General features: G+C 50.7%; 1 protein-coding gene across 1 annotated transcript in view; it reads left to right on the top strand.

Annotated features, from left to right (window-relative positions):
* Positions 1–17,500, top strand: part of LOC118211440 (ankyrin repeat and SAM domain-containing protein 1A-like) — a 58,740-nt gene that overhangs the window by 29,811 nt on the left and 11,429 nt on the right. The window contains exons 14-17 of the mRNA XM_035388639.1: positions 2,696–2,765; positions 8,212–8,519; positions 16,440–16,538; positions 17,120–17,266. Coding sequence (XP_035244530.1) covers positions 2,696–2,765; positions 8,212–8,519; positions 16,440–16,538; positions 17,120–17,266 — 624 coding nt within the window. The remainder of the gene's footprint in view (positions 1–2,695; positions 2,766–8,211; positions 8,520–16,439; positions 16,539–17,119; positions 17,267–17,500) is intronic.

Genomic DNA, 17,500 nt, shown 5'->3' with positions numbered 1-17,500 from the left:
GTGTTTACCCTGACCCCCCGTTGGGTGGGGTGTCCTGTTCTCAGCCACATCCTGTTTTTAAGCAGTGTCTGTGTTTGTCATCCAGAATTCCAGAAAACTGTGAGGACCGTGGGGGTGGGAGGTGGGGAGGGGAGGGGGGCGGGGGACGGGGGGGGGCAGGGACAGATCACTTCCTTGCCCTTCCCTATTGAATTCCCCTCCACTCAGAGTCTTGCGCTGCTGAATTCTGGGACAATGGTGGTGTGGGGTCAAAGGTCGCAGGCAGGGGTCAGAGGTCGCTGGATCTGCATTTAACAGTGCGGAGGCAGGGATCAGAGTCCAGGAGAGAAACTAAATCCCCCCCCCACCCAAAGGGGCAAAGCAACCCTGTGTCCAATCTCTGATCTGTTTCTATGGGGACTTAGAGCCAGAATACGGAAAATCTGTTATTAAAATTCAGCTGATTCAGCACAAATTGATTATTTATTGAGCTATGCTGCAGCATTCTTGGAAGAAGACTGCTGTGTAATCAAAGAGATCCTGTCTGTTTACAGTTCTCAGTATTAATCTTCTTATTAAGAGGGACAGAACCCCTGCAGTGTGTATTTTACACAGTCCTTTACAGTGATGGGTTTGTATTCATGCACAGATCCAAACGCATTTCTCTGCTGATTTTTTGACCTGTGTTCATCCTTCAGAGTGTGGCATTAACCCTTTGAAGAGTCGGTTTTTCTGAATGTTTTTTTCAAAATTCTAAGTGTTCTAGAACTCCACTGCTTTCAGTCGCCAGCAGTGATTGTGACATCATCATTAGAATGTTCAGCTAAGAACAGTCTAATCGCATATTTGTGACCTCACACCTTAAAGGGATGAGGTCAATATACATTTTAGAGACTCAAACTTTCTGCACTGCGATGCTCAGCACCTTTCATTGCAGAGAAAAAAGACTGGATGATGTCATAATCCCTTCCATCGGTTCACCTGAACCTCCTGTGCATATCAGTCCCTGCCTGCGATGTCAGCGAATCGGAGTAAAAACCTCGAGGATGTATTAGCGCTCTGAAGAAATTAGCGGTAGCCCAGATTCCACAGAGATGAGATGCCCGCTCTCGTCTTTTCCCCCCCGTCTCTGACCAAGCGCTTTACATTCTCTTATCTTCTGAGCTTTGAGAGAAGCCAGCTCCTTTACTCGTTTTGAAAGGTTTTGAAAATTGTTATCACTTTTTTTTTCTGCTTTTGTATTCATATACAGTTGGCCCTGAGGCCGCTGGCTCTGTAGCGCTCTTTCCCGGAGTCCCAGTGCTTTCTGCTCTTGGCTCTGTGCCGTGCAGCTCTGTAGCTCTTTAGCTTTTTTAGCGCTGTAGCGCACGCCTCAGGCACGGGTGTATATGCGCGCTGGCCTGGCTAATGTCAGCCCTGCTGACGGTTGCATCGCTGTCAGTGGTGTCGGGGCTGGAGTTTGTCATTAGAAGAGGCATTGACTGCCCCCTGGTGGCGTCCAAGTGTATCTGCGTTCTGAGTGAGGTGGCGGTGGGGGGATTTTAGTGAATGTATTGGGGCAAATGCGCTCGATGATATATGTGAGCTCACTGTACTGGTAGGGGGGTGTGCGTGAGTTTGTGTGTGTGTGTGAGTGTGTGTGTGTGTGTGTGTGTGTGTGTGTGGGTGGGTGGGGGTGGGGTGGTTTACCAGCACTGTGTGTATGTGTGTGCGTGTATGGCCTTGGGGGTGGAGGGGTTAGCAGTGCTGTGTGTGTGTGTGTGAGTGTGTGTGTGGGTGTGTGTGTGTGTGTGTGTGTGTGTATGGGTGGGGGGGGGGGGGGTGGTTTACCAGCGCTGTGTGTGTATGTGTGTGCGTGTATGGCCTTGGGGGTGGAGGGGTTAGCAGTGCTGTGTGTGTGTGTGTATGGCGTTGGGGGGGGCTACCTGTGGTGTGTATGTGTGTGTTAGTGTGTGTGTGTGTGTATGTCGGGGGGGGGGGGGGGGGTTTAGGACTGCTGTGTATGTTGCTGGGTTATAAATGACTCCTTGGGCTCTTGAATATTGATGCTCTCAGCACTGCACATTCGTCTTCCCTGAGAACACTCTGCTCTGTATGAGTCCCGAAGCCTGCAGCTGCAGCCCTGCTTCTCCCCCCCCCACCACCCCCCCTCGCCCCCCTCGCCCCCCCTCACCCCCCCCGTCGCATTTTCCCCTGCGCATGCAGCGGGCTGCAGTGAAGCCCAGCCCATGCGCCAGCCTCATGCTGATTGGTGCAGAGTGGAGCTGCCGCTGGCTTCGCCTAAAAAAAAAATGTTCCGTCGGATAAACCGAAAAAGGTTCACTTTGATTTGTTTCTCGTATATTTTTAGGTTTTTCTCCATTTAATGTTTTTTTCTTTTGTTCATTCAATGAACCAAAAAATTTTAAATGAGAAAACCTAAAAAATGAATAAGTGTGTGAAACTGAAGTTAAATTTTAGGTTTATCCAATTAAACCTTTTTTTTAGTGCACTGTAAATATTGGCTTTGTGTTGTTTGGATGCTCTGGACAGAGCTGTGCTTTTCAGCAGATTCAGTCACGTAACTTTTTTTTTTTTTTTTAACTGTGTCCTTAATGGGCTGATTTGAACCCCAAGGGGTACCCCTCAGTCAGATGCACTAAATTTTGACACCCTTTGGGATGAGAGTGCAGGGGTGTGTGGAGGGACGTGGCCTAATTGTCAATCTCTTCCTCAGATTGAGAAGATCATGAACCTGATTGGAGCTGGCATCCAGTTCTCCAGGGATCCACCTGTCACTCCTACAGGTACTTACACCTGACCCGACCCCATACACCTGTACATACACAGGTACTTTATAATACACACACCTCATACATGTGTACATACACAGGACAAACACAGGTACTTCATAATACACACACCCCATACACCTGTACATACACAGGTACTTTATAAAGCACATGACCCCATACACCTGTACATACACAGGTACTTTATAAAGCACATGACCCCATACACCTGTACATACACAGGTACTTTATAATACACACACCTCATACATGTGTACATGCACAGGACAAACACAGGTACTTCATAATACACACACCCCATACACCTGTACATACACAGGTACTTTATAAAGCACATGACCCCATACACCTGTACATACACAGGTACTTTATAATACACACACCTCATACATGTGTACATACACAGGACAAACACAGATACTTCATAATACACACACAGGTACTTTATAAAGCACATGACCCCATACACCTGTACATACACAGGTCCACAGTTGTACACACATGTATAATCAGTACACACAGATGCACCTGACCCTGATATATTACATTACAACACAGGATCACTCATACAGTCACACTCAGCTTAAACACACACACACAAACACACACACACACATACATGCAAGGCGCACACATGCAGATACATCTACACACACACTCACACACACACATGCATGGCACACATACACAGGCACACACGCACATGTGTACATGCGCATGCGCACACTTGCACTCCCACACGCACATGCACACGTACATGTACACACACACACTAACACTCACACATTATTGCACACACACACATGCACACACTCAGACACACACATACGCATTATCGCACACACACACACTCACACTCACACATGCGCACACACACACTCACACATGCGCACACACACACTCGCACACACACAGATGTACACACACAGCTCCCTCCCTCGCTGGGGATAGCCTGGAGGCGATTAGCCCCAATTAATCCTGCGCTATCGAATGTAAAGTCACTGCGAGGGAAATTCATCGTTTGCCCCCACCCCTCTCGCCCCCCCCCCCCCCCCCGGAGAGCCCCAGTGTGGTCTTAAAGTGGCACAGCCTACTTCTAAACTCGCCTTTGCCTTAAATTCCAACACGAGTGCCGTAGTTTGCTACCAGATTCACAGCTGAATTACTTAAGGGAGAGACAGACAGAGGTGATAAAGGAGAGAGAGCATAAGAGAGCAATTGAGTTTTTATTTTTTGTTATTTTTTATTTTCCCTTGCTTCGTCACTACTTGAGACTTATTTTATTTATTGCAATAATATGTATTTTAGCACATAAGTTATTGTCATGGTCATGGTTGTTGTTTCTCTGCACAAATGTGTATTGTTTTATGGCAGTGATTCCCAACCCTGTTCCTGGAGATCTACTGTCCTGTAGGTTTTTATTTCAACTATTTCATGCCTGATTCTACTAATTAGCAGATCAATGAGATCTCTAGCTGTTGAATGAGGTGCGCTTTGTTAGGTTTGGAGTGATAAGCTACAGGACAGTAGATCTCTAGCTGTTGAATGAGGTGTGCTTTGTTAGGGTTGGAGTGAAAACCTACAGGACGGTAGATCTCTAGCTGTTGAATGAGGTGTGCTTTGTTAGGGTTGGAGTGAAAACCTACAGGACGGTAGATCTCTAGCTGTTGAATGAGGTGTGCTTTGTTAGGGTTGGAGTGAAAACCTACAGGACGGTAGATCTCTAGCTGTTGAATGAGGTGTGCTTTGTTAGGGTTGGAGTGAAAACCTGCAGGACGGTAGATCTCTAGCTGCTGAATGAGGTGTGCTTTGTTAGGGTTGGAGTGAAAACCTACAGGACGGTAGATCTCTAGCTGTTGAATGAGGTGTGCTTTGTTAGGTTTGGAGTGAAAACCTACAGGACGGTAGATCTCTAGCTGCTGAATGAGGTGTGCTTTGTTAGGGTTGGAGTGAAAACCTACAGGACGGTAGATCTGTAGCTGTTGAATGTGGTGCGCTTTGTTAGGGTTGGAGTGAAAACCTGCAGGAGGGTAGATCTCCAGGAACAGGATTGGGAACCACTTCTGCTAGCACCCCACAGGTGAACCACATTCAGCTCGTACGAGCACCTGTGTGTTGTGTAATTCCTCATGTTTGTACAGTGTAGACAGAGAGAGTGCCGGTGCGGTGGGGTGTGTGTGCTGTATGTCACATAAATAATGCATGTTTCCTGCAGCCCTGGAGGCACAGTTCACACCTGTGATACAGGCTCAGCTCTTTGTGCTCAGGTGTGCCTCTGATACAGGCTCAGCTCTTTGTGCTCAGGTGTGCCTCTGATACAGGCTCAGCGCTCAGTGCTCAGGTGTCCCTGTGGCACTGAATGAGGGCACGTGCAGGTGGGGTCATACCGGTGGGGTCACACAGGTGGGGTCATGCAGGTGGGGCCATGCAGGTGGGGTCATATGGGTGGGGCCATGCAGGTGGGGTCATACAGGTGGGGACATGCAGGTGGGGTCATATGGGTGGGGCCATGCAGGTGGGGTCATACAGGTGGGGTCATGCAGGTGGGGTCATACAGGTGGGGTCATGCAGGTGGGGCCATGCAGGTGGGGTCATATGGGTGGGGCCATGCAGGTGGGGTCATACAGGTGGGGACATGCAGGTGGGGTCATATGGGTGGGGCCATGCAGGTGGGGTCATACAGGTGGGGTCATGCATGTGGGGTCATGCAGGTGGGGTAGAGCGTGGTGCGGTCCCCCCCCCGACGCGGCCTCGTCCGTACCCAGCCGGGCGATTGGATGATATTGGGACTGTGAGCGGCGTGGCGCTGCTCTGCTGAAGGTGGGGGATGATGAATGGGCCTGGCGGGGGCCTGCCTGCGCTCCTGTACCAGCAGGCCTCCTTGACCCAATTTCAGAGCTGATAGGGTGGCCCAGCTCCCCCCCCCCCACCCCCCTCGCCCCGCCCCCTCGTCTCCCCCTGTCTCCGATCCTCTGTAATGAGGCTCCTCAGTGACGCAGGTGCCCCCCCCCCCCCCTTAAAAGGGCGGGGTCCCTCGCGCTCCTTCGGTGTGAAACGACCCATCGATGGGGGGGTGGGGGATGGGGCTCAGGAGCGCGAGCTGTGAAACTCCGGTTTCGGTCATTAATTCGTGAGTAAAAAGCGTGCCTGTTTTTTTTTTTTTTAATTAAGAGCGCCTGCTGTCTTGGGCTGGGGTGCCTGCAGCTCCCCAGGAAGAGCACTGGTAATTCTAACCAGTACCGAGCTGTGGAGAGAGGGTGGGGGAGTGATGGAGAGAGGGAGAGAGAGAGAGAATGAGAGAGAGAGAAACGGGAGGGAGCATGCCAGAGAGAGAGAGAGAGAGAGGGAGGGAGGGACGGAGGTCTCACTGCTTTGTGCAATAAACTGCAGCATGTTAGGGGAAAGATTGCAAAAGGAGAGAGAGAGAGGGTGGGGTAAAGAGAGAGAGAGAACAGGAGAGATTGGGAGGAGAAAAAAGAGTGTGTTAAAGACAGAGAGAGAGAGAAAGGGAGAGAAAAAGAGCAGGAGAGATTGGGAGGAGAGAAGAGAGGGGGGGAGAGGGAGAGAGAGAGAGAGAGAGAGAGAGAGAGGGAGAGCAGGAGCGGTGGGGTATCTGAATCACAGGCTGCAGAATTGATCACTCAGGACAGCGGAAGGACACAGTCGCCGCTCTCTCTCTCTCTCTCTCTCCCTCCCTCTCTCTCTCTCTCTCTCTCTCTGGGACGGGACTGGCGGTAAGGGCTCTGTGGCGGTTCACGCGGATCCTTGGCGGTCAGCGGCGTGTGTCAGACGCTGCGGAGAGTGTCCTTTTTTTAAACGAGGCGTCCCAGGGGCTCGGCTGGCGGGACGGGCGTCCGAAACGCAGCGGAGGAGGAGCTGCAGAGAGGCGGGGGGGTGGTGGGGGGGGGGGGGTCCGGCACGGCCCGGTCGCCCCAGAACCCGGAGAGAACGAGCGCTCTGCCGTCGCCGCGGGATACTGTCCGAAGCCACTCTGACTCCGACTCTGACAGGACGGGACGGGACGGGCCGATTGGCTGACGGGGATCGCCGTGGAAACCGAGCCTCTCTGGCCTCTTCAGGAAGCTTTAGCAGAAGGAATTTAAACGGAATTAAATCACTTTTTTTACCCCCTCTCCCACAGAGTGGTTGATCATCACTTTTTTAAATGTTTTTTTTAAATTGCTTGCCTTTTCTTCTTTTTTCGGGTGCTCACCTTTGGTGCTTAACTTCATCTGAATAATGCTGCTGAATCTTATAATAATCTTGACGAAAGAAGCATGGAATAGCATGGAGGTCTCTGGATTTGTTGTGGATAAAGACTTTGCTTTGGAAGTTTGCTTTGATTTGATTTGATCCAAACGGTTTGGGTACCAGCGCTCTTAATCTTTGCTTGTTATGAAGTTCCTGTACTTCCATCATCCAGGGATATCCATTTCGAATATAAGGGAAAATAGAGCAAATTAAAAGTGTCCCTGTCCTACATTGATAATTAACCTCTATAAAACCTAAGTCTTAGAATAGCATGCAACTTTCAAGTTTGCAGTAGTAAGAAAATATTGCTAATAAGGGTGGTATGTGTTCTTGTGTGTAGTCTATATAATAATCAATATATAAAGTATTTTATCATAATAAATGAGTGCATTATAGTAATTAGTGAGGCTGTAGGAGTCAGCGCAAAGCCAGTGCACTCAGTGAAGTAGTGCTCACAGATATTAATAATTAATGCTGGTGTTATTCTGTCTGTCTCCGCTCCTATTTTACCATTCGAGCTGCTGTCACGTCAGCGTGGGGTATGAGGGCATGAATTTCACCGAGTGAGTGAGTGAGAGAGTGAAGGAGAGGAGGAGTGAAGGAGGGAGGGAGGGAGGGAGAGAGAGGGGGTTATGATTTTTTTGCCGGTGCTGTTATTTTAACTAGCCGGCTGCTTCCGGCAGTACCTGGTGTCCCAGAGGAGCTGGGCGTTCTGTGTGTCCCGCGTTTGGCTCTGGGAGTTTCCTGGCTCCTGTTTGAGGCCCAGCGGAGGCGGCGGACGAAGGAGGAGAACGGGGGCTTTGCGCGCGGGTGACGCCGGAGGGGAGGAGCTTCGGTCCCCCCCCCCCCCCCCCCCCCCCCGGACCCTGAATTTTTAGCGGCTCGTACGGATGTTCCCGCTGGCCCTGCGAAAGGCCGCTCCCCAAAACCGGAACCGTGGTGACCTTCGACCCCGCTGTCCTCGCTAGCGCGCTCCAGCCCGAACCACGGCCCCGAAAAAAAAGACCTTTCTGAGGCACCGGCCCGACATGGCCGACCGTCCGACCGGAGCACTTTTCGGGACCCCCCAAGCGCACGACCCCCGGGCGTCCCGCCCCCTCTCCGCTCTCTGACGGGGTGCACGTTCCCCCCCCCCCTCCCCCCGCCCCCCCCCCTCCCATCCCGGATCAGCCGCATTTCGCAGAGTGAGCCGTCGGGCCCCCCCGCCGCGGCTGCCCCCCCCCAGCCGGGACGCTGTCGCCCCCGCTCTGCTCCTCCTGCTGCCCCTGCGCCCGGCTCTGCTGGCCCAGGATGATGTGGCAGTGCCACGTCTCGGCGGCCGGCTGCCGCTGCTACCGCCTGAAGGGCTTCTCCCTGCTCAAGCACCTCCCCCTCTCTGCAGGCGGGGCCTGTGGGCGTGTCCTGGACCAGCCCGTGGGCGAGTGGCTGGACGGCGTGGGCCTGCCCCAGTACGAGAGCAGGCTGCTGCTCAACGGCTTCGACGACCTGCGCTTCATGGTGAGCCCCCCGCCGCCGCCGCCGCTGTTCCTCTGGGTCTCTCTCTCTCTCTCTCTGTCTCTCTCTTGCTCTTTCTCTGTCTCACCTTCTCTATCTCTCACCCTCTCACTTTCTCTCTCTCTCTCACTGTCTCACCTTCTCTATCTCTACCCTCTCACTTTCTCTCTTTCACTCTCTCTCGCTATCTCTCTCTCTCTTTCACTCTCTCTCACTCTCTGTCTCACCTTCTCTATCTCTACCCTCTCTCGCTCTCTCTCTCTCCCTCTCTCTCTCTCTACCCTCTCTCTCTCCCCCCTTCTGATTCTTTCTACCCCCTCTCTCGCTCTCTCACCCTCTCGCTTTCTCTCCCCCCTCTTTTTCTCTCTCTCACCCTCTCGTTTCTCTTTCTTTCTCTACCTTTCTTTATCTCCCACGCATATGATCCCTCTATGCCCCACGCTCTTCCTCTGTATCTCTACTTTTTCATAGTCCCATCTTCCACTGCCTCTCCCCACCACATGCACACTTTCTCTCTCCCCCACCTCTCACTCTCTCTCTCCCTACCCTTCTCTCTATCTCTCTTTATTGTTCTCTTTCTCTGTTCCTCTCTCTCTCCCCCATCTCTCTCTCTCCCTCTCAAGTTCAAATGGCCTTATTGGCGTGAACGGAAATCAATCATTGCTGCCAGTGCAATACAGTGCATCCAGCTGTGTGCTGAGGGGACCCCAGTCTGTCTGTCTGTCCTGTCTGTAGTCTGTAGTCTGTGAGGGTGTTCAGCCCTGTAGAGATGTTATTTGGACCCGAGCTCCTGTCTGCATTCTCAGACCCTCGGCTGTTTGTGGTTCTGGTCCATGCGCATTTTTAATAAAATCCGTAAAATTAACCGCTCGTGCTTCTCCTCCGTATGCTACCTGCCTTTTAACAAACAGCCTCAGAGGGACTTAATGACTGCAGCAGTGTGAAAATGACGGTGCCTAGAAGGCAGAAATGAGAACGAACGGCAGCTCGGCGCTGAAGGGACCGTGGACAAATGACCCCGCTGTTAAAAAAGCGTGCAGGGAACGATAGCGTTGAAAGTTTCTGCAGTTTCCAGCGTGGAAATAAATTGACCAACGACGGTGCAACTGCATACGCATGTTTCTTTGTGTTACAGTTGGCGAGGCGGAGATTTGGCGAGTCTTGGTTTTCAGCCCGCAGGTGTTTTAATTAATTAGCTAATTAATCGCTAACGCTGGGGCTGTGTGTGCAGGCTGTGCCGTATGGATTGTTCTGGAATGCAGGCAATATGTGCACCAATGTCGCTGGAAGTTTGCCGAAGCGCTTGCAGGTTATGCGTCCTGCTTGCGCGTACAAAAGCAGCGTCCACAAGCAGGACGGCGACGTAAATATGACTCATTTCCAGCCCGTCGCAATGGTGCGTCATCTCAACCCTCCCTCTTCATCACACTCTTCATCGCTGTCAGAGTGAGGGGGAGTCGAGAGGGACCTCTTAAAGTCTGCCAATCCCCCTCTCCCCCCCCCCCCCCCTCCCCCCCTCTTCTCTACCCCGTCCGCTGGTCATATATTCTATGGGGGTAGAGTCAGCCACTGGCAGAAACACTATGCTGGCGTCTAAGGCTACAGCTATCCCTGGGCCAAACGAGTGAGTGGTGGATGTGATTTATGTTGGTGCACTTAGCGGCCATAACAAAATTCCTGTTTAGGGCCACCGAAAGCCTGGGGCCAGCTCTGCACAGAGAGCGCTGGGCATACACAAAAATGACTCACAGTCTGTTTTTCCTTAAAAAAAGAAACAGTATGCAACAAATCTTGAGGAGATAGCACTGTAGCTGCTCATGTTATACCACCGAAGACCCAGATTGCTCAAGTCTGGGGAGGGATTTGATCCATCCCCCCCCCCCCCCCCCCAAGAGCTGATAGGGTGGCCCAGCTCCCCCCCGCATCCCCCCCCCCCTCACCCTGCCCCCTCGTCTCCCCCTGTCTCCGATCCTCTGTAATTAGGCCCTGATTCCCTCAGTGACGCAGGTACCCCCCCCCACTTCACGTATCTTCATTCAGAGCATACCTTAGTGGCAGGATGTTTGCCCTTCTGAAACTGGGCTGCCCCCCAGGGCTACATTACCCAACGTCTGAACATCCAGAGTTGCTGATTGAATTTCCGTGCAGGGTGAGAGGTTCATGACTGCCGTGGCTGTAGTAGACAGTAGATAAGTAAATCAACCTTCAGGTCAGATTACCTGAAAGCGCGTGCCAGTTTCAGCACTAGGTGTGAAGGTTGTCCATGTCATGAGGAGAGGAGTAGTTCATACTTGTGACCGGAATGTAAAATAGATATATACTGTTCATGCTACAAGGTTGTAGACCTGTCATAAGGGAGGGGGGGGGGGGGGAAATATGAAAATATAGCCTCAGTATAGCCAACTAGCACTGTCTCACAACAGTAGCAAACTGGGTGCACTACAGTTTTCTTCTTCTTTTTTAAGTCATTGTGTTGGATTTCATTTATATCTGTTTGGATCATTTTCAAGTGGAAACATGAGGACATCCTAATGACTGTGGGTAAAAAAAGTCTGTGGGGGGGGGGGGCAGGGGGAAGGGGGGTGGGGTAGGGTGTGGAGAGATGCATGCTGGGAGAGGTCCCAGTGTCTTCTGCAGCAATTCTCAAATATGGTCCTCGAGAGCAGTGCTACTGCTGGGTTTCTTTTCTACTCAATAGTTAATCATTTATGCCACTGATTGGCCAGAGATTTAAATCACCTGGTGTCCCAGATTTAAATCGGTCCTGATTAGAGGGGAAGAATGAAAATCAGCAGTACTGCTGGCCTCGAGGGCCAGATTTGAGTATCGCTGCTCCAGACTAATTTCAGACTCCGCAGCTCGGCGAAAGGAACGCGCTGGAAGGAACGATGCTGACTCCGCTCAGGTGACAGAATGCAGGAAATAGAAATGGCTTTGAGGTTTAGGACACAGGGTTATGGACAGGAAGAGTAAAGTTACAGACCGGAAGCACAGGGTTACAGACAGGAAGTACAGGGTTACGAACAGCATGTCCAGGGTTACCGGCAGGAAGCACAGGGTTACGGACAGGAGGCCCAGGCTTACAGACAGGAAGCACAGGCTTACAGACAGGAAGCCCAGGCTTACAGACAGGAAGCACAGGTTTACGGACAGGATGCACATTTCTCAGGGTCAGCGCTGCCCCGCAGGTTCCTCCGGCGTAGAAACTGGGTCTCAGAGTTTTCCTCCCGGACCCACAGGGCCGCATGTTTTCAGGTGCTTTTTTTAGACAGGTACAAACCTGGATAAATGGGGCAGCTCTTTCCTCCTCTGATGACCTAGAAAAACCGGTGTGTTCGGATGCGCTACAGGTGCTGTCCTTGGCTACCCGTGGCTCAAGGACCCCGCTTTTACTGCATGCAGCAAACTCTGACTGCAGACTGCTGGCATAAACTCTTTCTTCAGTCGTTTATGCCCACAAACCATCCCTGGGCCACACAAATCAGCTGTTAGACGGCGGATGTGATTTATATCGGAGCACTTTCACAATAAAAGTCTTGTTTTTCCCGGCCACCAATACCCTAGGGCCATCTCCGTATGGAGGCTCTGAGCATAGCAGAAAACAGAACCCTCGATCTGATTTTCCTTATGAAATATTACCTTCAAATCTGGAAGCGATAGCACCTTAGGACTGCTCATATGATGCAACCAAAGGCCCAGCCAATCCAAATGAGAGATTTGATCTAGGCTGGGAGATTCCCTTGTGTTTCGTTTGGCGTTCCTTGCCTCCCGATGGCATGATGGGAGGGGGGGAGAGATATTTTTAGCGTAATGGACACGCTGATTCTTCTCTCCGATGGATTAAAAATTTAAATTTCATCTGCTGCTGGCGGATGGACTCATCGGAGAAGAGAACCTCTGCTGGCATCGCAGTCGTCATCATAGGGTTTCAGTGCACTGTGTGTGTAATGACACTTCCCAGCACAACGTGTCACAATGCCTAGCCCCTCCCAGTTCTGACGCGGCCAATCAAAACAGCTTCCGGCTGTTGTGCTGTCTTCCTTATACACCACCATGCTGCACACAGTCTTTGTTATATGTGAAGGAGTAGCCTTCACTGTAGAGAGAGACAGTCCTTTGTATGTGTTGAAAAATGTGTGTGTTTGGGTTTGTACTGAAAATTTTTCCAGATGTTTTGCTTAATTTACAGAACGTCTGCGTAATCAGTCTTAGTAACCAATCTCATGAACGGGACACTGTTAGTTTAGTGGGCACGGTGTGCTCTGCAGGTAACTGATGATTTGGAATGTTCCCAGGTGTGTCTAATTGTGGGCCTATTGAAGATCAGCTGGTGCTGACTAACGGGGTCATCTTCATGTGGCTAGACTTAGGCGGTATGACATCAGAGTGGTTGCCTGCTTTGCCTAATCTGCCCAAACGGTTTTGATGAAGTGCCATATAAATGCAATGATTCAAAATGCCCTGGTAACACGCAAAGTCTGAGTGCCTGCATCTCGGTTTGCTCTCGATTGTTTGGAAAGTTGTTTTGTATATTTGAGCTCTTGCCTCATGATAGATTGGCAGGCCTGTCCAGGGTGTATTCCTGCCTCTCCTCGCCCAATGCACGCTGGGATAGGCTCCAGCACCCCTCGCGACCCTGCCCAGGATAAGCAGTATAGATAATGGATGGATGGATATTTGAGCTTTGCCCGTTTTTTTTATTGGTTCTCCTGACAGTATGCAACTTGTGAATTCTTAAAGATTCATGGATTATTAAAAATGTATTTAAGGAGCGGTCTGTAAATCATTCTCTTTATTCAGACTGGGGGGGGGGGGAGTTACAGAGGGGATGAGATCAGGATCGGAGTACAGCGGTATGGTGAGAATCGATCCTCTGGCCGTTTGGTCTCGGTGAGAGACTCTGCTTCCCAACAGACTGCGTACATCCTGCGACCTTTCAAATGAACATCCGTTCTCCCGCACCACGATTGCGTGTCACACTTTTGGTGTGTTGACCCAGTGAAAATGTTTTACCTTTGCTTATCTGGGCATGTTTACCTTTACACTAGGGTGGCAGTGTAGTACAGTGGATAGGTGGTCTTGTAACCTAAAGGTCACAGGTCCAATTCAATATAATGTAAATGCTATGTAAAAAAAAATACAACAAAAAGAAAAAGTTGTGTAAGTCGCTCAGGATAAGAGCGTCTGCTAAAAATGAAAGAGCCTGTACCCAAGGAAGTTTAGGGCTGCTGGGATATGTAGTCCATTTAGAGTTTCATCTTCTTGGCCCTTCAGCCCTGCTTCTGCTCACTGCCAATAATTCATCTCATCTTGGCGGCTTTGGCACATTCTTAGCGTCGGCTGACTTCCCCTGTGACATAAATTTGAATGATGAATGATGTCCTCTCCTTCGCACGTGAGGGGCGTCCGTAGCGTCTGAGTGCTGCGGCCGTGCGTCCTCTTCTCTTATTGACGCCGAGGAGCTGGCGGACTCCCCGTGCCTCTCTCTCTTTTAGACAGGATGCAGATGCTGTGCGCCGTGTTGTTTAGTGACTTTGTGAATTATACGCACGCGCTGTTTCTGTCAGCGTGTCAGAGCAGAGCAGAGCAGCGCGGGACACGCTCCGCTAACCCAGATTTATATGAGCGCAACAGCTTGCCTCGCTTATGCGATTGTTCCTGGGCTATGAAACGGTTACTGCAACCAATAAATGTCTTCCCTTAAACTCAAGGCCTTTCCAAGTGTGCCCCCTCTCTCTCTCTCTCTCTCTCTCTCTTTCTTTCTCGCTCTCCTCTCTATCTTTTTCTTTCTCTCAGTAAAATTCATTTTAAAGATGATTCATTGGCATGTCTTTAGATGGTGTTTTTGGCATAGCAGAAAATGTGACAAAGAAAAATGATCAACAAATAATTACACCTACACCTAAACAATGAATGAAAACAGAGACTGGGCATCAGTGGAATACACAGACTGTTAACACTCAGTAGTAATGCCTGGGGATTGTGCTAGTGAGCAAATGCTTCAATAAATATCCGGCCATAAAAATGTAATATGTGTGAGTCGTCATTTGTGCTCCAGGTGAGAGTGTTCTACTAAATGCCTGAATACAAAGTATTGCAATAACAACAAAAGAAACATGGTTACCGTGTTCGTTTCTGACGATGGTGAGCTGCGGTATCCGTGGAGACGGTGTGTCCTTAGACCTGTGGACCCAGAAACGCTGCTGTTTTTTTAAATAATAACACCAGAAATAAGTGTGCATTTACTGCAATGCAGAAATCTTGCCCTGGTCACATGGTCTCGTTTTGGTCATGCGGTCTCATGTAATCCTTGTCCAAATGAACAGACCGCGATCTCTAGGTTCTCTAGTTTAAATTAGGTCATGATCGGGCTCTGTTTTCTATCTCTGACACTGAAAATATTCTGCTAATGTATAATTTCTTTTCTTTCTTTTTTTTTTATAAATGCCTTATAACAATTTCCTGCATTTTGTTATTGGATTTTCCCCATGTTAATAAGATTGTTTTATTAGATTTATACTGGGATTGACCTCTGTTGCCCCCTCAGCTCTGGTGTGCAGCTAGTTAATGTTCTTCAGCAGCGGGCTGAGTAATGAGTCTTGAGGATCCATTGATTTGGGACTTGGGCTCTCGGGAGAAGGAGACCAGGTTTCTGTCCTGTCTTATCTGTCACCCCCTTTTGCGCTGATCACATCCCTTCTCTAATTTAATCTGACGCACGTACAGAGGAAAAAAACGAGAGTCCATGCAAATGAAGCCTCGGTGTGATGGAGTGCATTAGGAAGATTTCCCTGGAGCTCTCCCCCAGTCCCCCCCCCTTCCCTCCCTCAGTCCCCCCCTCACTCTTCCCTCCTTCCCTCCCTCAGTCCGCGCCCCCCCCCCACCCTTCTCTCTCCCAGTCCCCCCCTGCCCCCCCCCCCTTCGCCCTTCCCTCCTTCCCTCAGCCCCCCCCCCCCGCCACCCCCCCACCCCACCCCCCGCCCTGCTCGCCCGGAGCTCCAGCGTACCTTCTGAGAAGTGTGGCCAGCACTCTGCCCCCACCCCCCCATACCCCCCCCCCCTCCCCAGAGCTCCAGCGGCCGGTGCTGAGGCCGTGATTACTCCGCTGGGCTGTGTGGGGAGAGAAGCAGTTCTGCATCCCCGCTGAATGGAAAGTAATGAAGTTGATGAATGAACTGCAGCCCGTTCGTCACGCGACGCAGTGGATCTGGTGCATAATCACCCCCCTGCCCCCCCCCCTCCCCTGGCTGCACACACAGGCTGGGCTTTAACATGCTTTTAGTTTATCACAGTCTGATGCCCCCCAAGCCCCCCTCCCCTTAGCTCAGATAGACAGACAGACAGACAGACAGGCTGTGAATGACTCTGTGTGTCTCTGTGTGTCTCTGTGGTAAAAAAAAAAAAAGAAAAGAAACATTTTAATCAGTTGACTTGCAATGGGAGTGCCTTTGCCATTGCTTGTAAAATGGCGGCGATGTCCTGGGTGTGTCTGACCCAGGCTAGCGGCTGTGCGGGTGCCGGCGGGCGAGCAGCACACCGGGGGTAAGTGGCTGCCCTGCCGGGAGTGGCTGTTTGGCCCCGGGCCATGGCACCGTGACAGGACAGCCTGGAGGCTCTTGGCTGAGCGGTGTGTGTTTTTAGGGAAATGACCTCCCCCTCTGTCCTGTACTGATCTGACCCCCCCTCCCATTTGATACAGATACAGACTGCGTGAGGAGTACAGCGATATATTTTAATGTGTGTTTGTGTGTGTTTGTGTGACTGTGTGTGCATGGGTGTGTGTGTGTGTGTGTCTGTGTGTCTGTCTGTGTGCATGTGTGTGTGTGTGTACGTGTGTGTGTGTGTTTGTATGTTTGTGTGTGTGTGCGTGTGTGTGTACGTGTGTGCGTGTGTGCGTGTGTGCGTGTGTGGGTGTGTGTGCAGGGCGGAGATGTGATGGAGGACCAAGACCTTCGTGAGATTGGGATCACTGACCCGGGACACAGAAAAAAGATCTTGCATGCAGCACGTGCCCTGCCCAAGGTGAGTGCCCCCCCCCCCCCCTAAAATCCCCAACCCCCCTCCCCTCCCATCTCAGGACAGGGGCTCAAAGCTGTTCCTCTCTCAGTAACTTCCAGGGACATTTTCAGCCTCATGTTTTATGAATGCCTTCTTTAACAAGTGCAATTGCAGACAGGCGTGTGTTCTTGTTGCTTGATCAGTACCTGATATCTGAGTGTGTGCTCTTTAAGATGTGCTGCATAGGCTCGTAGGAGTGCATCGTCAGCACTCATTATGTTGGTTAACGACTGTGCTATTTAACGTGTAAACAAAAGCCCTGCAGTGAGCCAAGTGCACAGAAGCATGAATGAAAGATTTATCAGGGAACATTTTTAGCAAGCAACTGACCTCGTAAAAAGACACTGAATTTGCTTTTTAATTATTTTCAGAAAAAAAATAACACTTTGAATGGAGCGTGAGAAATCAACAGATGTGTTGGAAAAAGTCCAATAGTTTTCTGTAAAAAATGCGCTATACTACTAAAAATTGAGTTGAAGTTGGCAACACTGCCTGAGTGGGTATCGTGTTGTGGCCTGTGTTTGACTCTCTGTCGCCCCCTGCAGGTGAAGGCCCTGGGCTATGATGGCAGCACCTCGCTGTCCTCCTGGCTGGACGGCCTCGGGCTGCAGGAGTACCTGCACAACTTCCTGTCCAGCGGCTACCGCACCCTGGACAGCGTGAAGAACCTGTGGGAGCTGGAAATCGTCAATGTGAGTGCAGTGCAGTGTAGTGTGTGTGTGTGGGTGGGGTGTGTGTGTGTGTGGGGTGTGTGTTTGTGTGTGTGTGTGGGGTGGAGGGTGTGTGTGTATGTTTATGCATGTGTGGGGTGTGTGGGTGTGGGTGTGTGTCTGTGTGTTTTGAGTGTGTATATATTTATGCATGTGTGGGGTGTGTGTTTGTGTGTGTGTGTGGGGTGGAGGGTGTGTGTGTATGTTTATGCATGT

Source organism: Anguilla anguilla, chromosome 13, assembly GCF_013347855.1.
Source record: "Anguilla anguilla isolate fAngAng1 chromosome 13, fAngAng1.pri, whole genome shotgun sequence".
Lineage (NCBI taxonomy): Eukaryota > Metazoa > Chordata > Actinopteri > Anguilliformes > Anguillidae > Anguilla > Anguilla anguilla.
This window is presented reverse-complemented; position numbering and strand designations above follow the sequence as displayed.